General features: G+C 41.9%; 1 protein-coding gene across 2 annotated transcripts in view; it reads right to left on the reverse strand.

Moving 5' to 3' along the window:
• GAK (cyclin G associated kinase) overlaps positions 1-21,706 on the reverse strand; it is a 254,225-nt gene that overhangs the window by 78,988 nt on the left and 153,531 nt on the right. For both annotated transcript variants that reach the window (XM_068233894.1, XM_068233893.1), the window contains exons 15-18: positions 11,078-11,215; positions 7,060-7,250; positions 4,766-4,883; positions 3,464-3,543 (exon numbers count right to left, since the gene is read on the reverse strand). In XM_068233894.1, the coding sequence (XP_068089995.1) occupies positions 3,464-3,543; positions 4,766-4,883; positions 7,060-7,250; positions 11,078-11,215 (527 nt within the window). The remainder of the gene's footprint in view (positions 1-3,463; positions 3,544-4,765; positions 4,884-7,059; positions 7,251-11,077; positions 11,216-21,706) is intronic.

Here is a 21,706-nt window from a genome sequence, read left to right on the forward strand (position 1 = left end):
TGATTTTCTTCATTATTATCAGTTTTAATCAGAAGGATTATTAGTCTTCATGGACATCAAACTATGCATGTTAAATCTCACCGAGGAAGACACCCCCCAAGTTTGACAAGACCTTTAGACCCGGTTTGTCGCAAAACAATGCATCACCTACAGGTGAATGTCCCCCATACTCCGCACACTGGAGGTCTGGAAGGGGTTATCTTCCCTACAAGAAACTGCTGTACGCTCATAGGAACTGCCCCACTAAATTTAACAAGGTCTGGGACAGATGGCTAAACAAAGCCAAGGTGTGATCCTGCACCTGCTCGGCTCTGGCCATGCGTATCCTTGGTTGCATACCAGCTGTAGAGGGCTGGTAGAAGCCCCAGGTAAGTGAAACTATTTTTTTTTTCAGTTTGCGTAAGTTTTCCTTTACCATTTTTCTTAGAATATGAATGCTTTAAAAAAAAAAAAAAAAAAATTCACTCAGTTCGCTTAAGTGACCCTTTAAGAAATCAAATTCTGCCAGGGTATGTAAACTTATGAGCATGAATATTACTTTAAACTTTCTGCCAGTTACTAAACATGCTATGCTAGTTTGGCTCTCTGTTTTCTCTACTTACCACCCACCAGATTTTATTCATTTATTTTTAGGTTATAACTTATCGAGTTTTGAGATTGTCAAAGAAAGCAATCTTACCATTACTCCATTTTCAGCGTATACGTTTAAGTCCCCTTCTACTAACCTCCCTGCTGATTCCATTGACTCCTTTCTCTCTCCTGTTCTTAGCATTTTTTTATTTGACTGCTGGGCACTCATCCATGTGTCTCTCTCTCTAGTTGCTATCCGGATTTCACCCAGATACCTGTGCGGGGTGGGTGAGGGGGTAAAGCTGACCTGTCTTCTTCGGTCCGTCCCTCGGCGCCTCCCACGATGCGTTCCACGCGAGTACAAACATTTCCTCCTTCCGGGTTGAAGGAGGAAGTGTTTGTAGTCACGTGATGCGCGTGGACCACATCGTGGGAGGCGCGGACCGAAGAAGACGTCAGACAGGTAAGCTTGACACTCCCTAACCCCCCCCCCCCCCCCCCCGCCCAGGTTTGCTGCTTGAAATCCGGATAGCAACTATCCGGGTTTCACCCAAATTCGGATTTGAGCATCCCTGCTCTCTACCCCAGCCAAGCTCCCACACTTCCAAAGCACAACTTCAAGCACATGCATTGCTCCCAGTACGGTGCAGGAGTTGAGACATGTGGAATCTACTAGAACCATGCAAGAGCTTCACACGCTCAGTAATAGCAATTGAAAAGGAAATATGGCAGTGCCTGCATTGCTGACCCAGGAAACTATGCCAGGATCAGCGCCTTTTAAAATTGGGAGAAAAAAATTGAAAGCTACGCTAAAAATGATTATGGGCTAAGCACATTTTTTTTAACAGCCCCTGATGAGTCAACGGCTTGACAAAATGCATAGGGCGGAGCTTTAGCACACGTGACAAGAATGTATGAGGAAGTAGTGACGGCGGGGAGGAGGGAGCGAGCCTGGATCTTACGCTACAGCAGCCGAGTGGTTCCCGGGACCCGGGCTGTTTTTTTATGCGCTTTTGACCCATTGAGGCTTGTGAGTGTTTTGGAGTTTTTATCTTTAATAAATTTTTACGGAGTTACGCTATGTATATTGTTTTTAGTTACAGCCTGATATTGATGGATGGTTTTAAGCAGTGAAACAATCTCTACCCCCTCAATTATTAATCCTACCTCCGGAGAGTCAGGAGGCCAGTGCGGTGAGTGCGGGCACATAGGGGGGTGTCCAGGCACTGGAGCTGGCTTGAGGTGACCCTGTATTGTGTTCTCACTTGGTTTAGTTTGGTTTATTATGGTGACGGTGCCCCTGTGAAAACTTTTAAGTGGCAGTATTACACTATATTTGCCTTTTCTTTCTTTGGCATGTGATCGTGATTGTCTGGGAAAAAAGATTCAAAGGACGGCATATTACACCCTACGGTTGGAATCTGGAGGAGTCCCCTAATTTGCCTGAACTGTGAGACTGTTTGATCTTTTTGTGTAGCCCTGAGACAAGTGTGTGCGTTTTCCCATTGACATTTGTTGACGCGAACCACGGAGTGCCTCTTTTTATCCTGAAGCGCATAATTATTTCCCCCAATTAATATATCTCTTTGAATAGGATGCTAGTTTATTATTATATGGTGAATTATATATATGTTTACATGATTTATTCATACTTTGAGGGTATGACTAGTTTTTAATACCTTGGAATGATATATATATGAAATTAACTTTGTTAAATTTTTGAATTTATTACAGTGTAGTGCTGCTTCTATGAGCTTTTTTTCTCTTCCTTTAGTTCTCCACAATGTTTGTAACAACCTACCTGTCGTGTCCCTTCAAAAACTATGTGCAAGTGAACACAGAAGAATTGATGTCTTGAGTGTTTGGAAGTATAACTTCCTGAATTAATAACATGACTGAGAGGATTGCAATAATCACTGCATCTTTGCAAAGTAAAGTAAGGTTTGAGGAGGAAGGAGATGCTATAATGTGTCACATAACTATTGGTAATCAGTTGTGCTGTGCTCCTCACATTCAGTATATAGCAGACAACCTTTGACTACTTGGAAGGACACAAGGGCAGTTCAAAATACATTAAGGGCTGTGCCACACTGCCAAACGCTCTGAGCATTTTTTTTACAAAATGCTCCCATTGACTTGCATTAAAACAATTTTTTGAAAAATCAAGGTCCATGTGAACATTTTTTTAAAAACGAAAATGGATCAAAAAGCACACAGTGGTGTCTCTCTGCCCTATGTCATTCTAGTTAATTGGATGAATACTGCTACAGTGAACATAATGCATTAGCATTTGACTTACAATAACAATAATAAAAACTGTGCGCACACACACACACACACACACACACACACACACACACACACACACACACACACACACACACACACAGAGTTAGGATGTATATTTAAGTAAGGGCTGGTGCACACCGAGCGGCTTTTTCCGCGTTTTCAGATCCGCTTGCGGCTGCGGATCTGCTTGGTCAATGTATCTCAATGGGGTGGTGCACACCAGAGCGGCAGGCGTTTTGCAGAAACGAAAAATGCCTGGGTGAGGCATTTTTTGGATTTCGGATGCGTTTCTGCCCCAATGTTAAGTATAGGAAAAACGCAAACCGCTCTGAAAAACGCCTGTTCAGAGCGGTTTTGCAGGCGTTTTTGTTACAGAAGCTGTTCAGTAACAGCTTTACTGTAACAATATATGAAATCTACTATACTGAAAACCGCAGCAGCAATCCGCAAAACGCCTCATAAAAATAAAAAAAAGCGTTTAAAAATCTGCTAGCGTTTTGCGGATCTGCTAGCGGGTTTTGGTGTGCACCAGCCCTTAGAGACTATTTCTTCAGAAAGTTTAAGCACAGTTTTAAGACTTTTGAGCCTTGAATGACAAACATACTTAGCAAATTTCACAGTTGTAGCATTTCTAGGAACAAATCCAGTGTGGAACTGAATCTGAAACATCTTCATTGACGTCATCTGCAAGATAAATAATATTTTCCAATGTATGATGTGAAAGTGAGTGAGAAATATCAAACAAAAAATCCAATATAAATGATGAAAACTTCTTAAAAGGTCAAAGCCATGAATGCTAAACTAGCTTTCTAAAGAACATTTCCTTGGAGTTTTAGAAAGCCTGGGTAAGGGCTAAAGTCTTGGTTCCTACTGCCAGATTTTCCTTCACTACCTATTGCAGTAACGAGTAGTGTTTGGATGTCAATAAAATCTTCCAATTTCCATATCTGGAATGCATTCACCATACATTTTTTGGCAATTCCATTGGGGGTGTTGATGATGTAACAGCTCCCTTATGGATATTTCATAGGAATATATTTATGAAGATGATACTCCAGAGAGGGGAGACAGAAAAATCACTTAACCTATCAAAAAGTATTTGGGATGAAGGAAGAGTACCCAAAGGCAGTCCATGTAAAAACGGGGAGTATACACAAACTTCATGCAGATAGCGTGATGCCCAAGATTCAATCCTGGGACTCTAGCACTACAAGGCACGTGCACCAACCACTATGCCAAAATTATTGTAGTTTAGATTAGGGTCGGGTTCACACTATGCTGAAGTGCCCAGAATGGGGACCATACTGGTAGTTTGTGGAAGGCGTTTGCACTCTCTCCAGTACAAAAGTGGACCATTTATCAGATACTTCATATGCAATGTATCGGCTAATGTAAAAATTGTGCAGGTCAGCAATGTCAATTATGGTTACGTAATGGAAAAATCTGAATATGGTTTAGTGAGAAGGGCCATAGGAAATCACGAGTCTGTTACACATATTTATTAATCTGCTGCCATCCAATCCAGAAAAAGGTCTGACAAAAAAACCTATTGTTAACCAACGCTTAGTATTGAAAACGGGCTAAAACTAAAAGCTCTAGAGACAGAAATGAAGGACATCAATAAAAACTACTCAGCAATTCTAACTTTTTTCCCTATACAAAAATGTAATATTTTTTGATGTCTATGTCACTCTTGTGGCGATTTCTATAATTCCTTCATAACAGGAAATGATGGAAATTCAAACAGACGGTGCTATGGACAGCAGAAATCCAAATGGCATTCTGACCCCTTATATAAAGCCATTTTTCCACCTGGAAAGGGCTTTAAACACTGGCTACAGCTGGATGAAATCTAATAGCAATACAACAGTAATTTTTCCTTTTCACATAGATACAAATGAATTACCTTTGCTTGTAATCTACCGCCCAATGTAGATCTGGCATGATAAATCACGATTAAAACATCACCTTGCACTGTGACACCTAAGGGAATTTCAGCTCTGCCATCTTCAGTTTTGAAGTCTCTGAAAATTGAGAAAGGAGAAGGCTACATTATTTGCCAGAGCTATTCATTATGTTTACCACTTGGACAGAGAAATACAGCAGTGGTAGTGGGTAGGATGAAGGCCCCAAATGTGCATTCTATTTTAGTATTTAAATACAAATAAAAAAATTATATAATAAAAAGAGAGGTAATTGCTTACCTCTCCAGAAGATATAGACACCAGTTCAACTGGAGAAAAGTTTTTATTCAAAAAGCAATCTGACAACGCGTTTCACAAGTCATGGCCCGCTTTCTCAGGTCAATACAAAATGCCTTAGCATAGGGGATAGAGTGTAGGTGCCTACACCCGTCCTCCCACGGTCTGCCATTCAGCCGCAATCAGCCCCGGTAACTTGCTCAGTCTCATCAGTCCAGGTCTACTGCCCATGCGCAGTAGGTCCGCACATGTGCCGAAGACCCAGAATGGACACAACTGAGCAAGTTACCAGGGCTGATCACGGCTGAACAGTAGACCACGGGAGGAAGGCGAGGGACTTGCATGTGTTTATGGGGCGGGAGGAAGCCCCGGGTAAGTATCAGTTCTACTACTATTTTCATCTCTGAGTCTCTTTAAAGGAAGCCTGAAGTGAAAATGAAAAAACAAAAACAGATACTTACCTAAGGAGAGGGAAGGCTCTGGATCCTAAAGAGCCTTCCCGTGCCTCTCCTTATCCCACTGTTCCTGTGCTGGCTCCCCCATCAGTAGTCTCTGATTGATCGGTCGGAGAATGCTCTCTTCCGCTGCGGAAGCGCTCAGGCTCCCGAAGATGGGCCGCTCCATACTGCGCATGTGCTATTGGCCTCTCTTGTGCATTCGTGCTTAAACAGTACAGAGCCGCCTGTCCTCGGGAGAACTCAGGTTCCCGAACCCTTCTAAAGCCTCCGGTAGCGGGAGATTTAAACAGAGGAGACTGCGGCGGAAACGAGGGAATGAGAAGAACAGGAAGGCTCTGTGGGACCCTCTCCTTCAGTATGTAGGATTATATATATATATATATATATATATATATATACTCTTTAAACATCCTATCTGTGCACCTTTGGTGCAAATAAGGCATTTATTAAAGGTCAACTATTCCACTAATGCTCACCCGTATACTAGTGTGTTTCCTCTTTCCACAGGAGAGTGTTCAGAGGCAGAAAAAGAGTATCAGATATAGGAATTCTCATTTCTATGATTTGTAGAGGGTAAGATGACAACTCCCATTACACAGATAATTCGCTCTGCAGCTGTGGTCACTAAGATGAGACCACTTTGTGCATTTATTGAATTATGATATTCAGCCACATAGAGCATCAGACAGATGAAATAAAGTGTAGGAAAGGTGTTTTAAAACGCTTCTCACTTTAAAACGTTCCTGTCCCTCTACCTGCCTCATCCCCCAAACCTTCATGTTTTAGGATGGATAGAGCACTTACACTTCTCATATTGCCTGAAAGTCTACTTGCTGCAAGCAACCCCCTCTTTGCTGTAAACACCTATCGATTGCATTGTGAATGTGGCAGCTTGGCCATGGCTTCTGCCACACACCGCTAGGACAGGGCAGGTATTTTGCAGCTCAGTTACGCTCTGGCCATTAGGTAAAAACAGAGAAGGTGGAAAGAGTTGAATGCCTTAGGCTATAAAAATAGATTACATGATAGACATCATGGTCTTAAAAAAATAACTTTAAATAGGACCCGAGCTGGGAATTTATTATGCTAGTGGGGCACAGAGGCTGGTTGTGCACACTAACACCAGCCTCTGTTGCCCCATGGTGTGCCTCAAAGACCCCCCTGCGCACCGCTATACCCCCGCAGTGCTGGCGACAATGTTTACCTAAGCGCTGTCTGTCAGCGCCGCTCCCCCGCCTCCTCCTTATCGGCGCTACCCGCCTGTGTCCCTTCCCTCCCGCTGATTGGAGGGAAGTGACGCGGGTGGGTAGCGCCGATACGGAGGATGCGGGGGAGCGGCGCTGACAGACAGCGCTTAGATAAACATTGTGCTGGCGACACGCTGCGTGTCGCCAGCACTGCGGGGGTATAGCGGCGCGCAGGGGGGTCTTTGAGGCACACCATGGGGCAACAGAGGCTGGTCTTAGTGTGCACAACCAGCCTCTGTGCCCCACTAGCATAATAAATTCCCACCTCGGGTTCTCTTTAAAGAACACACTTACCTCATTTTATCATATTCTTCAGACGTAGTTGCCACTCTTTCATCCCCAACATACACCTCACAGAAAGGCCGGCATCCATTACGCAGTTTGCTGAAGAGTGGCACTGGAGTCATAACAATGGACTTTATAAGAATTGGCTTACTATGAGGTATGATGGGTTCTTCTGCCATCATATCACACATGTATTCTATGTACCTGAAACAAAGTAATAAGTCACTTGTACATACTAAATAGGACCATTTTTATTGTCACTATACAGATCTATATCAGTTTAACTATCTGATAATTTAATTCAACAAAGTAGTACACATAAGGCAGCATTAGCTTCTATTTTTCTACTACTCTAAATCTACGGAAATTGAAAACTAAAGTGCATTCCAGGTTTTTCAATATACACAATTCTAACGATTCATATACTCTTGTTCATGCCTATCAATTGTGCATATTTCCATTACACATTTTATGAAAAATACTGGAGTCACATTTGGAAAAAAAGGATGTTATTTTCTTTTGTTCCATTTTGATTTCAGGAAGATACATTTCTTTTGTTTTATTATTAAGGTAGTGCAGTATTCAAGAGAAGTGCACTGGACAAAATCAACAACCCTACCCAGCTAATGAGATTTCACCTTTAACAGGTTATGACACAATACACTACTGTATAACTGTTGCAGTACTTCACATAATAAAAATATTTTTCCATAGCTTATGAAAGCAGCTGGGAAAGGTTCCTGTATCTGTAATTTGTATGCGTACCTGTAATTTCTATGCATTTTTATATACTATGCTTCATAAATTATTATAAATTAATTTTAAGAAATACAACCAAACTTATAAGCATCTTGCATTCAGAATTCTGAATAACTAATCTCATTGGCTGTGGCTTCTTCAAGAACAAAGTAAACCCTATAAAAGAAAAACACACTGCAATGTAAGCTGGATTTTCAGTACTAACTCTGTAAAAGAGAGGCTTGAAGAAAAAGATTGAAGACCGTACACTTCTACACATCTCCACAAAGCATGAATTCATGTGTATTTACATTGTTCGTGTTTGGGTCAGGTGCCCTTTACAATTTCACTAAAGCAAGTCTACAAGGGCAAGAGGAGTCTTCACAATTTGTAGATACAAGCTGCCTCCCAGCTCAAATAGGAAAAAATATCCATTACATTTTCCACACTAAATGTAACTGATAATGGTCATAAATATATGCAATATCTCAGAGCAAGGCAAAAAACTTTTTTTTATATTCTTACAATAGCAGAAGTTATGCCACCAGTGACTACTACAAAAATGCATCCATTTTTTGTGTGTATATATTCTTAAATATTCCAGTTGATTGGTGTAATATGCTGACAAATCAGCAGGTATGTGTGAAAGACCAAATTTAAGAAGCATTACAGAGACATCTGGATTGCATTTTAAACAGACGGGTGATGGAAACTGACCCAAAGAGACTAGGGCCTATTTCAGAAACCAAATTTCATCTGTAGTTAAATCTTCCTTCTTTCATCTGAAGAACATTGCAAAGATTAAACATCTGATTCCCCCAGAGGATCTTCAAACCCTAGTCCACGCCTTCATCACATCACGGCTGGACTACTGCAATGCCCTTTATGCTGGCCTCCCCAAAAAAGACTTGCGTCGCCTGCAATTAGTGCAGAATGCTGCTGCCAGATTGCTAACAAACCAGCCTCGCCACTGTCACATTACACCGATCCTTCGCTCACTGCACTGGCTACCAGTAGAATGGAGAATACTCTTCAAGATTGGACTGCTGACATTCAAATCCCTGCACAATCTGGGCCCTGGATACATGAAGGACTTGCTGAAGCTGCACCACACCTCTCACAACCTCAGATCAGCAAGTTCTATAAACTTGGTCACTCCCAGAATGCACCTCAAAAAATCTGGAGACAGAGCCTTCTGTCATGCTGCCCCTACTCTTTGGAACTCCCTACCACACCCAGTAAAGACAGCACCATCCCTGGAGCTATTCAAATCCAGACTGAAAAGCCACCTGTTTAGCCTGGCATTTCCAGATTTATAAAATTCTTCCCCTGTACCACGATGGTCGGAGCCATGCTTATGCGCTTTGAGTCCCACGGGAGAAAAGCGCTTTACAAATGTTATTTGTTGTTGTTGTTGTTGTTATTCAATTTTTCCCCCTAATTGATATTTTCACATCTCATCAATAAAATACCTTTTAAGCCATAAGCAAGCAAGAACATACTTAAAATAATTTTGACAGTACTTTTTCACATAATTTTGCAATTTCAGAGTGCTGAAAAGTTATTTTAAACAGGAGACAAAAATATCTCCTAGAGAACACGTGAATTGAACAAGGGCCCAGAGTTTTCTCCTAGGAGATGATTTTTAGTATTTTTAAAATAACCTTTCAGCACTCCACATTTAAAAAAAAAAAAAAAAAAGTACCAAAAAGTAGGTGGAAAAGTACTGACAAAATTATTCTGGTGGCTTAGACTGCGATCTCACCAGGGGGAAGCAGAGCCTCGGAGGAGCGGAAGAAGAATGGCGACCGACGTCTGGATCCCCTGGGAGGTATGTTGAAACGCCCACTGTACGCATTGTTCTGCATACAGCCTCCGGCGGCTACCCAGAGCACAGGTCAAGATTACCGCTCTGAGCGCAGTTTTCCGCCCCGACCCTAGCTCAGGAGCACCAAAAAGGAGGAGCGAGCGTCGGCTGCACGCTGCTGCAGACTTGTATTCACGGCCCTGGTGCATCCTGTCAATTTTGCAGGGCTGTGAATATACTGCACGGCATGCAGCAAGTAGTTAAGCTTATATACATTTCTCAGAGTAAAATTACTTTTTTTCCCTTTGTCACAGCATTTTGGAAGTTGGATTGAGAGACTGACATTCAGTAAATACTTTTGAAAGCTAGTCCAAAACCAGTCAGAGTTGTCAGATTATTAGTACCTACTGTAACTGACAGCAATTTAGGGAAAAATAAGTTATAGTGCATGTTACTTAGGGACAAATTTATTACATAAATGTATTTTGAATTCTACAGTTTTTCATGATACTGGTCCTTTAAAATTACAACACCTTTTTTGGGGGGACACTGCTTGATTAAAGATAACAAATGGATGTGTATACATGTGTTAAAGTGGACCTGAACTCTTGCACAGGACAGAAGGAAAACAGAGAGAAATGGACCCTGCACCCTGTATTTAGAGGGTTTAGTCTGTCTAATTCCCCCTCATTTGTGTAATCACAAGTTGCAATTTGATCTCTAACCTGTGTCACATGACTGCCACGGCAGATAAGCTCATTTAAAAGCACAGGATGTTAACAATATGTCTGCTTCCATAAAAGCAGGAAGTAGAAACAGTGCAGGTTTATTTCAGGATTTGTATCAGCTGCAACAAAAAAATGCTTTTGTTTAAAGAGACTCAGAGCTGAAAACAGTAAAAAGATTTAAACATACCTGGGGCTGTCCTCTGCTGCCTGCAGCTTCGGAAACTGGGTTCTGTCACTTACGTCAGTTGGCTCCAGTCTACGCAGGAGAAGTGCTCACCTTGCGTATCTCTCCAGCAGCCGCTGGAGAGATACATAGAGGGCGCACTTCTGCTGCGTAGACTGGAGCCAACTGACTTAAGTGACGGGACCCAGTTCCCGAAGCTGCAGGCAGCGGAGGACAGTGGCATGGGAGCAATCCGAGCGCATGGGGCTGCATGAAGCCACAGGTATGTTTAAATCTTTTTACTGTTTTCAGCTCTGGTACACTTTAAAGGTTATTATGCTGTTGCGTATCCTATAGAGCAGAGAGGAAGTTCTGAGTCCAGGTCCGCTGTAAAAGAAAAGAAGAATACAAACATTTTAGACACTGGGCACTTTTCATATGACTGGATACTGGATAAGACTGGATACTCCAAAAGAATCATTGGAGTATTAATAATATGAACATTGCAAGTCTATAAGTAAAGACAATGCACATCTGCTCTTACAATACTTTAACTTTTCATTCCAGATGTACAGTAGACTAACATGAAAGGTACCTTTTATGAGAAGGCCAAATGCCTGGTGGACATCTCTTCATGCTAAACATGTATACTGCAGCTTCAGCAGTAGTAAACAGGCGGCAAAAGCACAGAAAGGAACATACCACAACAGCTGATGCAGCTCTTCCATCCTTCAATATAAATGCAAGCTATGTTAATATTGCATGTAAACGGAGAATGTACTTTTACAATCACTAAAATAATTCGAGAACTACAGTCTTGAAAATGGTTTTCTTTTATATAAATGCAAGATCGCGTTCAAGTCCAATAACGAAAATGGGACAATACTGCTTTTAATATAATTGAAAGTTAATAACCTAATACAAATTGGTTTTGTAATAGTCTGAATTTCTGATCTACACTTTCCTTTGAGTTCCTCTTCTTCTGTCTAACCCAGATTTCCGCTTCTATACTTTTTAAATGCTAACTCTGGGAAGCACCCCTATGGATTCACGTTTAACGGTCACCTTATGTCAAAAAGAAAATCTCTGCTCTCTAACTTTGGTGAGTAAGTAAACTCAGCCAAGCTGATATTCAGTTGAATACTTTTACCTTATGAAAACCCAATAAGGCTATGTTTCAATGTAGTGTGAATTTTTCACATCAAAAAAGTTTCGCACCAGTAGTCTGAATGGTGAAGAATTGCAAGTAAGTTTCTGCACATTTTTATTAAAATGTTTGTTTACGAATTTTTGCATTAGTCAAATTTACATAATCTGCCTAGTAACAGCTTAGTCATGCTAACAACTTCCTGTAAACATGCTGAGTAGAAAGCAAAAATAAAATAAAGCCCATTCACACAAATAATGTGAAAATTTGCATTGCTATCCGATGCCATTTAAAAGCATTATGCATACCGTGAAGGGAAGGGTGGTGGGGTTGGTTGGCGTGTGTTTGGACGGGTTGCATATTATTGTACACTGTATTATGTATATGTGTATGGTTGTACTGTATAAAGCTCAATAAAACATATTTGTTAAAAGCATTATGTATGAATCGTGGATATATCCAAAAAGATGAAGCAGGACCTCAGATTTTTTTTGCATACAATTGCATACGAAAATTTGCATGAAATGGAGACTGCCCCATTTACTACCATTTGTTGGTAAACTAATGCAAATTTTCTATGTGAAAAATCTACTACAAAACGCACAGGTGGAAACGTAGCCTAAAAATAAGAAATAAAAAAAAAAAGTAAACTCAGCCACGCCATCACGCTGTGCGCCGTAAGACTCCTTGCGCAGGAGTTTTGACGGTGACTGGTGTAATGACGCAACAGGTGCTCGGCGGAGGCACCAGCAGGACCGCGGAAGAGGCCAAAAGGATACCGGGGGACGTCGCGGGCTACAGTGGGCTGGAGGAAGTCCCAGGTAAGTCCAGTTTTCTTTTTTTTTGCCCACACTTTTTTAGCTTGAGAGCTACTTTGAAAAATTAGCAAGTCAAAATGATCTACCTACCGTATGTACAATTTTAGGGGCACACTTGTATATACAGAATGGAAAATGTAGTGGGGTCGGGATCTACCAAGAAGTCCTTCGCGATCTATTGGTAGATCACAATCTACCTAATAGGCACTCCTACTTTAACACCTCTGTTATCTTATATGAACAGCTCACATATTTGTACAGCCACAAACAAATTAGATGGTACATGCTCACCACTTATCATCCAACTTGTTTGTGACAGTTCAGAATTTCCTATCTTTTGGGGAGTAGATTTAGGTGTTTTTTTCCAGGTACAGGCAGCACTTGGGTTGCTGATCACCCCCTCCCCCCAAAGAGGTGGAGTTGCGGGTGGTGTTCCCAGGCAGTGAGCGTGCTTTGGGCGGTGCCTGTAATGCTCCCCTTTCCAGGTAATGTAGCTCCGATGTAACACACTTCACATTTTCCCAAAGTTGGGATACCACTTGAGAGTGGTTAGGAGGGGGCATGAGACCATGAGACACAAGGAAACCCGTCAAAGTTTTAGGAAGAAGAGATGATGTACTTGATTTCAGGCCTTCCCAGTTCTGGTACAGCAGATGCAATGGCACATCCTGAGCCTTTAAATCTGCCAAGATACTTTCCCTGCAGTCATTTATAAGCCAGGTGCTACTTGGTAATGAGCACCCATTCTACTTGGATGTATACAACTGCCATATTTCAGAATCTGAGAGCTCTGTTGTGACTTTTTTTTCCACTGCATGCATTCCAATCTTAAGATTGCATGCGTTTGGCCGATTGCACTGCTGCAGCAATAATAGAAATCACAGTGCTTCATTTCCAGTTCCATCGCCACTGTATGATTCAGGGTTTCTCCAAATGCAAACAGTACCTGCTACATATTTTATGCAACAGTGTTATAGTTAATTTAGTCCTTTAGTAAGGGGCTATTTGGTTCATTTTGGTCTTTTACAAACTTCTAGTTCTTTTGCACTCTAGAGGTAGAAGACAAAATTTCTCAACAAATAAATGTCCTCCCCAGAACCTCTGCCCTCTAGAGGTAGACAAAATTATAGAAAAAACTAGGTCAATGGAACTTCACCTGAAATGACCAATATTTTTATGACATGGGCAATATTTTTTTGCAAGCTCAAAAGGGACTTATTTCAGGCACAGCAGATAAGAGGCAAATGAACCTTTGAGAAAAGAAACCGTGCTTTGAGGTCACAGTTTGGTTGAAAAACAAAAACAAAACCATCATCCATCAAATTCAACCAGAAAAACAAAAACAAAAAAGCCCCCACCATCCTGAACTTTGGTGAAAAATGTTACAAGGCCTGAGCCAATTAGCCTGAAAAGGGAAAATTCCTTCCTAACTCCAGAGGGTAGTCAGTTAGATCACTGGATCAAAGCTACTGGGAATTACCTAGTCATTATAGCCGTGAATGCCTTTCAATGCAAGGACAGCATCCAAGCCCTTTTTAACTGCAGATATAGAGTTTGCCATAACTACTTCGTGAAGATATTCCAGATTTCAACCACTCAGGCCCCGTTGACATCTGAGCAATTTGCCGGCGATTTCGGCAAAACGCTCAAGCACTAGCGCTTTTTAAAGAGCTAGTGCCATAATACCCTATGGGCCGTTCTCACTTGGTCAATTTGCGTTAATCGCCAGTGATTAACGCAAATCACCAAACGCAAATTTGTATCCTGCACCATTTTCAGGCGATTTCCCAGTGATCACATTTAGTGGTATAGAATCGTTAATCGCCAAAAATCGCCAGAGAAAAACGCTAGCAAAAGTGTGAATGGGGCCTCACTGTGAAGGATCCCTTTCTATAAAGATTGCAAAAACTTCTTCCCAATGTCCCCTTGTCTATTGTACAACCCTTGGGACAAAAAGCTCCTCTGCCAAGCTTTTGTATTGCACTCTGATGTACAGGATCTTCTAAAAAAATTAGCATATTGTGATAAAGTTCATTATTTTCTGTAAAGTACTGATAAACATTAGACTTTCATATATTTTAGATTCAAATACACACAACTGAAGTAGTTCAAGCCTTTTATTGTTTTAATATTGATGATTTTGGCATACAGCTCATGAAAACCCAAATCTCAAAAAATTAGCATATTTCACCCGACCAATAAAAGAAAAGTGTTTTTAAAACAAAAAAAGTCAACCTTCAAATAATTATGTTCAGTTATGCACTCAATACTTGGTCGGGAATCCTTTTTCAGAAATGACTGCTTCAATGCGGTGTGGCATGGAGGCAATCAGCCTGTGGCACTGCTCAGGTGTTAAGGAGGCCCAGGATGCTTCGATAGCGGCCTTAACCTATTTTGGTTCCTGAACGTAGAAACTACGTCCAGGAACCATGCGCGCTACCGCGTGCTCCCGGCCCTCGGTTCGTTAGCCAGGCAATCAGTGAATCAAGCTATGGTGCCCGATCACTGATTCCTCTCCCCCGCAGAAAAAGCGACAGCTTCTCTCGGAAGCTGCACTTTTTCTGGCTGTTGCCTCCCCCATGCGTCACTCTAAGCGCGTGTTACGCTTAGAGTGACGTCATGTAAACAAACTCATGGCCGCCATCCTGTGGCCAAAAAGTAAAACTACACCTAAGAGTACAATAAAATTAAAATCAACACACAATTACATTATAAAACTATGGTTTACATCCCACCCTCCCAAAAATACCCAAATAAAATGTTTAATATAAAAAAAACAAAACATTACAATAAAAAAACAACATGTAAATATTTACCTAAGGGTCTAAACTTTTTAAATATCAATGTAAAGATGAAATATTTCTATTTTTTTTTATTTTAAACTTGTAAATAGTGATAGATGCAAAACGGAAAAACTGCACCTTTATTTCCAAATAAAATATTGTCGCCATACATTGTGATAGGGACATAATTTTAACAATGTAATAACCGGGACATATGGGCAAATACAATACGTGAGTTTTAATTATGGAGGCATGTATTATTTTAAAACTATAATGGCTGAAAACTGAGAAATAATGATTTTTTCTGTTTTTTTCTTATTCTTCCTGTTAAAATGCATTTACAGTAAAGTGGCTCTTAGCAAAATGTACCCCCCAAAGAAAGCCTAATTGGTGGCGGAAAAAACAAGCTATAGATCAGTTCATTGTGATAAGTAGTGATAAAGTTATAGGCTAATGAATGGGAGGTAAACATTTCTCAAGTAAAAACGACGGAACGCGAATGGGTTAAGCTCATCCAGAGTGTTGGGTCTTGCGTCTCTCAACCTTCTCTTCACAATATCCCACAGATTCTCTATGGGGTTCAGGTCAGGAGAGTTGGCAGGCCAATTGAGCACAGTAATACCATGGTCAGTAAATCATTTACCAGTGGTTTTGGCACTGTGAGCAGGTGCCCGGTCATGCTGAAAAATGAAATCATCTCCATAAAGCTTTTCAGCAGATGGAAGCATGAACCCAATTTTGAACCAGAAACAGAGGCAGAAGCGCCTGACCTGGGCTACAGAGAAGCAGCACTAGATTGTTGCTCAGTGGTCCAAAGTACTTTTTTCCGGATGAAAGCAACTTTTACATGACATTCGGAAATCAAGGTGCCAGAGTCTGGAGGAAGACTGGGGAGAGGGAAATGTCAAAATGCCTGAAGTCCAGTGTCAAGTACCCACAGTCAGTGATGGTCTGGTGTGCCATGTCAGCTGCTGGTGTTGGTCCACTGCGTTTTATCAAGGGCAGGGTCAATGAAGCTAGCTATCAGGAGATTTTGGAGCACTTCATGCTTCCATCGGCTGAAAAGCTTTATGGGGATGAAGTTTCATTTTTCAGCATGACCTGGCACCTGCTCACAGTGCCAAAACCACTGGTAAATGGTTTACTGACCATGGTATTACTGTGCTCAATTGGCCTGCCAACTCTCCTGACCTGAACCCCATAGAGAATCTGTGGGATATTGTGAAGAGAAAGTTGAGAGACGCAAGACCCAACACTCTGGATGAGCTTAAGGCCGCTATCGAAGCATCCTGGGCCTCCATAACACCTGAGCAGTGCCACAGGCTGATTGCCTCCATGCCACGCCGCATTGAAGCAGTCATTTCTGCAAAAGGATTCCCGACCAAGTATTGAGTGCATGACTGAACATAATTATTTGAAGGTTGACTTTTTTTGCTTTAAAAACACTTTTCTTTTATTGGCCGGATGAAATATGCTAATTTTTTGAGATAGGAATTTTGGGTTTTCATGAGCTGTATGCCAAAATCATCAATATTAAAACAATAAAAGGCTTGAACTACTTCAATTGTGTGTATTTAAATCCAAAATATATGAACTTCTAATGTTTATCAGTACATTACAGAAAATAATGAACTTTTTCACAATATGCTAATTTTTTGAGAAGATCCTGTGTTTATTCATGTTAATCAGGTCACCTCTCGGACACCTTTTTTCCAAGCTAAATAAGCCCAGTTTTCCAACCTTCCTTGGTAAATGAGATTTTCCATCCCTCTGATTAATTTAGTTTCCCGTCTTTGTACCCGTTCTCAAAGGTCAATGTCCTTTCTATAGTGTGGTGCCCAAAACTGTATTTTAGAAGTGAAAGCAGTGCATCACTTTGACCCGGCTGTCGATACAGAGGTAAAGAATGCTTTGTTAGCATGCGGAGCAGAGGATATTTATGCAGTGATTTGAAGATCAAAATTTCTGCATATAATTGCTAGTGATAGGGTTATTGGCTTTCAGCCTGGTCACATGAAAAGCAAGTATAGTCTGATTTTGTAACCAGAGATACAATTTCAATATAGATATGCTCCATTTCCATTATTCAAGCGATAGGGATGTAGGTGTGGAAAACATTGTAACACTGTACTTAGACCTTAACAATGTTTACATAATGTGCAGTCTCTTAACCCACTGTTTCTATACATAATTTGCAGTTATTTATGTACAGGGCAAATATCCAGGGTCAACATTTTTTGGGGTTCTACGGTTTCTGTTTTCTCATCGAGACACTATTTTATCAACAACAGACGGTGCTCATTCTGCAGGTATCTTTAATGATACAAAATACAGAATCTTCTCCTATTTATCTCCCCTTTCTCTTTCGACTTTCTCTTAATTCTACATAGAAAATCAAAAATAGGGAGTTGTACCTTTTATTTATAGCAAAAAGTAGCTTTTTTCATAAAAAAAAATAAATAATCATATAAATTGACAAGCATGGGTCCTAATAATCTAAAATATATATTTTTTCAGTTGTGCGTCCACTTTAACTACTTCCCAACCACAGGTTTTTTCCCCCTTTAAAACCAGAGCAATTTTTTTTTGCCACAAATTAAAGGGACTCCGAGGAGTGCCCGAATTTAAAATAATACACTTACCGAGGGCTTCTTCCAGCTCACCATAGGCGGCGAGGTCCTGCGGCGTCGTCCTGGCTCCTCTCCTGCAGCCTCAGCCGGCCCCCGTTACCGGCGCCTCCCGGCGACACTCGTGCCGGCTCTTCCTGGTTAATGACGCAATGAGTCATCACGCTGGTTGCTTCGCGTCATCACGGAGGCCGGCGTTACAGGTCTGCGCATGCGCGGAAAACCCGCGCATGCGCAGACCTGTCACGCCAGCCGCCGTGATGACGCATAGCGGCCGGCGTGATGACGCATTGCATCATTAACAAGGAAGAGCCGGCACGAGTGTCGCCGGGAGGCGCCGGTAACGGGGGCCGGCTGAGGCTGCAGGAGAGGAGCCAGGACGACGCCGCAGGACCTCGCCGCCTATGGTGAGCTGGAAGAAGCCCTCGGTAAGTGTATTATTTTAAATTCGGGCACTCCTCGGAGTCCCTTTAATTTGTGGCAAAAAAAAATTGCTCTGGTTTTAAAGGGGGAAAAAACCTGTACAGGTCAGGGCAGATTTATTAACATTTTCAGGTCTGTCTTGATTTACCCAGCGCCCTGATACCAGACATGAGGGGTGGGACCCCTGTGGTATCATCAGGCACTTTCAAACTGCCTAACTGGCAGTCCTTACCTCAGAATGTTCTGAAACTTCCTCAGAACCAGCACCGGGGCTCATGCTACACTTCCCCCACGTTTGGCGAAGCTGCCATCTCAGGAACCCCAGAAATATGACAGATCTGGGAAGTTATGGATTTGCTATGAGACTCAGGTTATTCCCAGGCAAAGGCTCTTTGAAGTTTGGAGCAGCCAGCGAGGTGTCGCCTCCCCTGCTGGGAATGAGCCAGTGGGTCTGGCTTTTAGCCCAACTAGATTGCTTCTGCCATGGTGCTTGTCACCTTATACCTGATGGATGGGCCATCAGCACAGCTTGAAGCCAGGGACTCTCTGGGGCAGATTAGGCTCAGGCTCATTAGCATATCAAAAGAGCCATCCAGCCTTCAGGATGGTGCTCTCTTTGCTAAGAAAAGGACTTCAGCTGTCCCTACACACTCAACCCAGATTGTACCGATTTGAAGCGCAATCGATGCAGGGAATCGAGTGCGATTGCTTTTTCTTCACGGGCGGTTCCAGGATGCGCCTGCGGCCCCGCAACCGTCCGTGACAGCTATGAAATGTCTTCTCCCGTTTGTACAGTGATATGATTTGTTATCAACAATGCATCCAAATCGGACTCACATTACAGTCACATGAACCTTGACTTAAGTGCATATTTTAAACTGGGCTAAAACAAACCAAAAAAAGCCACCCCAAAGTAGAGAAGTCAATGAAAAGAGGAATCTGAAATGACTCTTCTTGACATTATATTTATACAGATGCAGTTACTGGGACCCGAGGACTGAGCTTACTATATATAGCTAGAGGTTTACTATATCAGAGTTTGCTATAACAAGATTCTACTGTAAATTACAATTCTAATTGAATTGATGGCTTTTCTAAAAATTCTTAATTTGATTTCTTTTTTTTTTTTTTTTTAGCTTTAAAGTTAAGCCTGGAAAATCTTTCGATCATACAGCATCAAGTGCAAAAGGTGGGACAGAAGCTCTTTTAAAAACAATGCATCAAGTTCTTAAAGAGAACCTGAACTGAAAATAAAAAGTCAAAATGACCATACACAGGTCATACTTACCTCCCGTGTAGTCTACTCCTCAATCTCTTTCTCCTCTCCTGCGTCCCATTTGTCCACTGATCAATGGAATTCTCTGTCCTCCATTTTAAAAATGGCCATTACCCATAACAGCTTCCTGGTCAGCACACTGTTAAACTGTAATATCACCCACTTGAGCAATAGGGAAACATGGACATTATCTTGCACATTCAGTTGTAACTGACAGCTGCTGATATATAACTGACAGCAACTGGTATGTTTCAGTTCTGACGAAATATTGTCAGAACTGGGAGGGATCACTGTAAGAAGAAAATGGTGAGCCTCTGAGAGGAACTGACTGAGTTTAGTGTATAATATTCATTTGCAGCTACGTCATGTGTTTATTTTAAATAATTTTATTCGCTTCAGGTTCCCTTTAAAGGAGTCATCAGGGCACATATACTAAAATGAGTGGTACTTACCGGGGGCTTCCTGCAGCCCCAAGCACCCAGGACCTCCCTCGCTGCAGCTCTGCCCGCAGCCGTTCGCCGGAGCTCCGACCCGGTCCCCGGCAATGACGTCAGAGGGACCTGGAGGTCGCTCTGTACTGCGCCTGCACGATCGGCACTGTCAATCACCGCCACGTGGGCCGGAACGGTCGCTCTGACGTCATCGCTGGGGACCGGGTCGGAGCTCCGGCGAACAACTGCGGGCAGAGCTGCGGCGAGGGAGGTCCTGGGAGCTTGGGGCTGGAGTAGCCCACGGTAAGTACCACTCATTTTAGTATATGTGCCCTGATGACTCCTTTAAGTAAAATATAGCTCTTTATTTCATCCTTTAAAATCAGTATAAGGGCTCAAACCCACTAGCAGCCTTTTCTAAGTGCTGGTGATTTAAAAAGTTCTTGCTAATGCAATGTTATGGGGGATTTTTATAAAATGACATCGTTCAAGTTGGATCACACCCATAGCATTACATTAGCTAGAGCTTTTCAAACCACAAACACTTAGAAATGGCTTAGTAACATACTGCTAGTGGAGTTCCAGGCCTAAAGGACCATTATGGCTGCTGTATAGCTATATAGCAGCCCTAAGACTAGGTTCACAGTGGTCAGTTGTACAACGCACGCATTATAATGACTTTGAACTGCAATGAGACTGGACAGATTTAAAGTGAACCAGAGACGAAGCACCCTCATGTATTTTACCATATATTTCAGTGGGAACAATAGAGAAAACACCTACCCTGTTCTCGGTTTCATTCTTCACTGCTCAGCCTGCTTCTAATCAGCCCTGATAAAATCCCAGACTGATCATTCAGTCTGGCTTTGCTCAGGAATCATTATAGCTGAGTCATTATAGCAGAGCAAGAAGGGGGCAGGCTTGGGCTTGAAAAGACATAAGAGAAGACAGACTCAGCTATAATGATTCCTGAACAAAGCCAGACTGAATGCTCAGCCAGGGATTTTATCAGGGCTGATTAGAAGCAGGCTGAGCAGTGAAGAATGAAACCGAGAGCAGGGAAGGTGTTTTCTCTAATGTTCCCACTGATATATATGGTAAAATACATGAGGGTGCTTCATCTGTGGTTCACTTTAAATTCAAAGCCTGCAAGCAGTGAGTTAGAATAGCACTGATGAGGACCAAAAGTCCATGTGGGGTTTATATGGCTCTGTAAAATGTAAAGCTATAGGCTTGCTAGACACCAGCGGTTCTGGACGCTAGCCTGGCTTTCAGGTGCATAAAGAGATAATTTGCATATTCAGTAGCGGTGTATTGTGGGTAACCACCGATAGTCACTTAAAGCTGAATTATTGTAAATTACTTATATTTTAAGAAGGCAAACCAAACCATATAATAACACGACCAGTTACAGGTCCATAGAATTGTATGGGCAGTGAGTTTACCTGCAGAATTATTCTGCAACGTAACTGAGCACTGTGAACTGTGTCGACCCACCTTTTGCACTTGATTCTGGTTGCCCGAGGGGTATTTAAGGGCAGAAGGGCTGAGAACGCCTTACTTTTATGGTTTTTGATACCACATGGGTGCTGATCCCCCTCCTTTTCTTCAATCATACAGAACGTATTACAATTGTAAAGTAAACACAAATGTTCAAATTTGTCCAATTACAGTTTTAATTCACCCTTAAAGAAAAAAACAAAAGCAGTGCAAAA

The sequence above is a fragment of the Hyperolius riggenbachi genome, chromosome 1 (assembly GCF_040937935.1).
Source record: "Hyperolius riggenbachi isolate aHypRig1 chromosome 1, aHypRig1.pri, whole genome shotgun sequence".
Taxonomy (NCBI): domain Eukaryota; kingdom Metazoa; phylum Chordata; class Amphibia; order Anura; family Hyperoliidae; genus Hyperolius; species Hyperolius riggenbachi.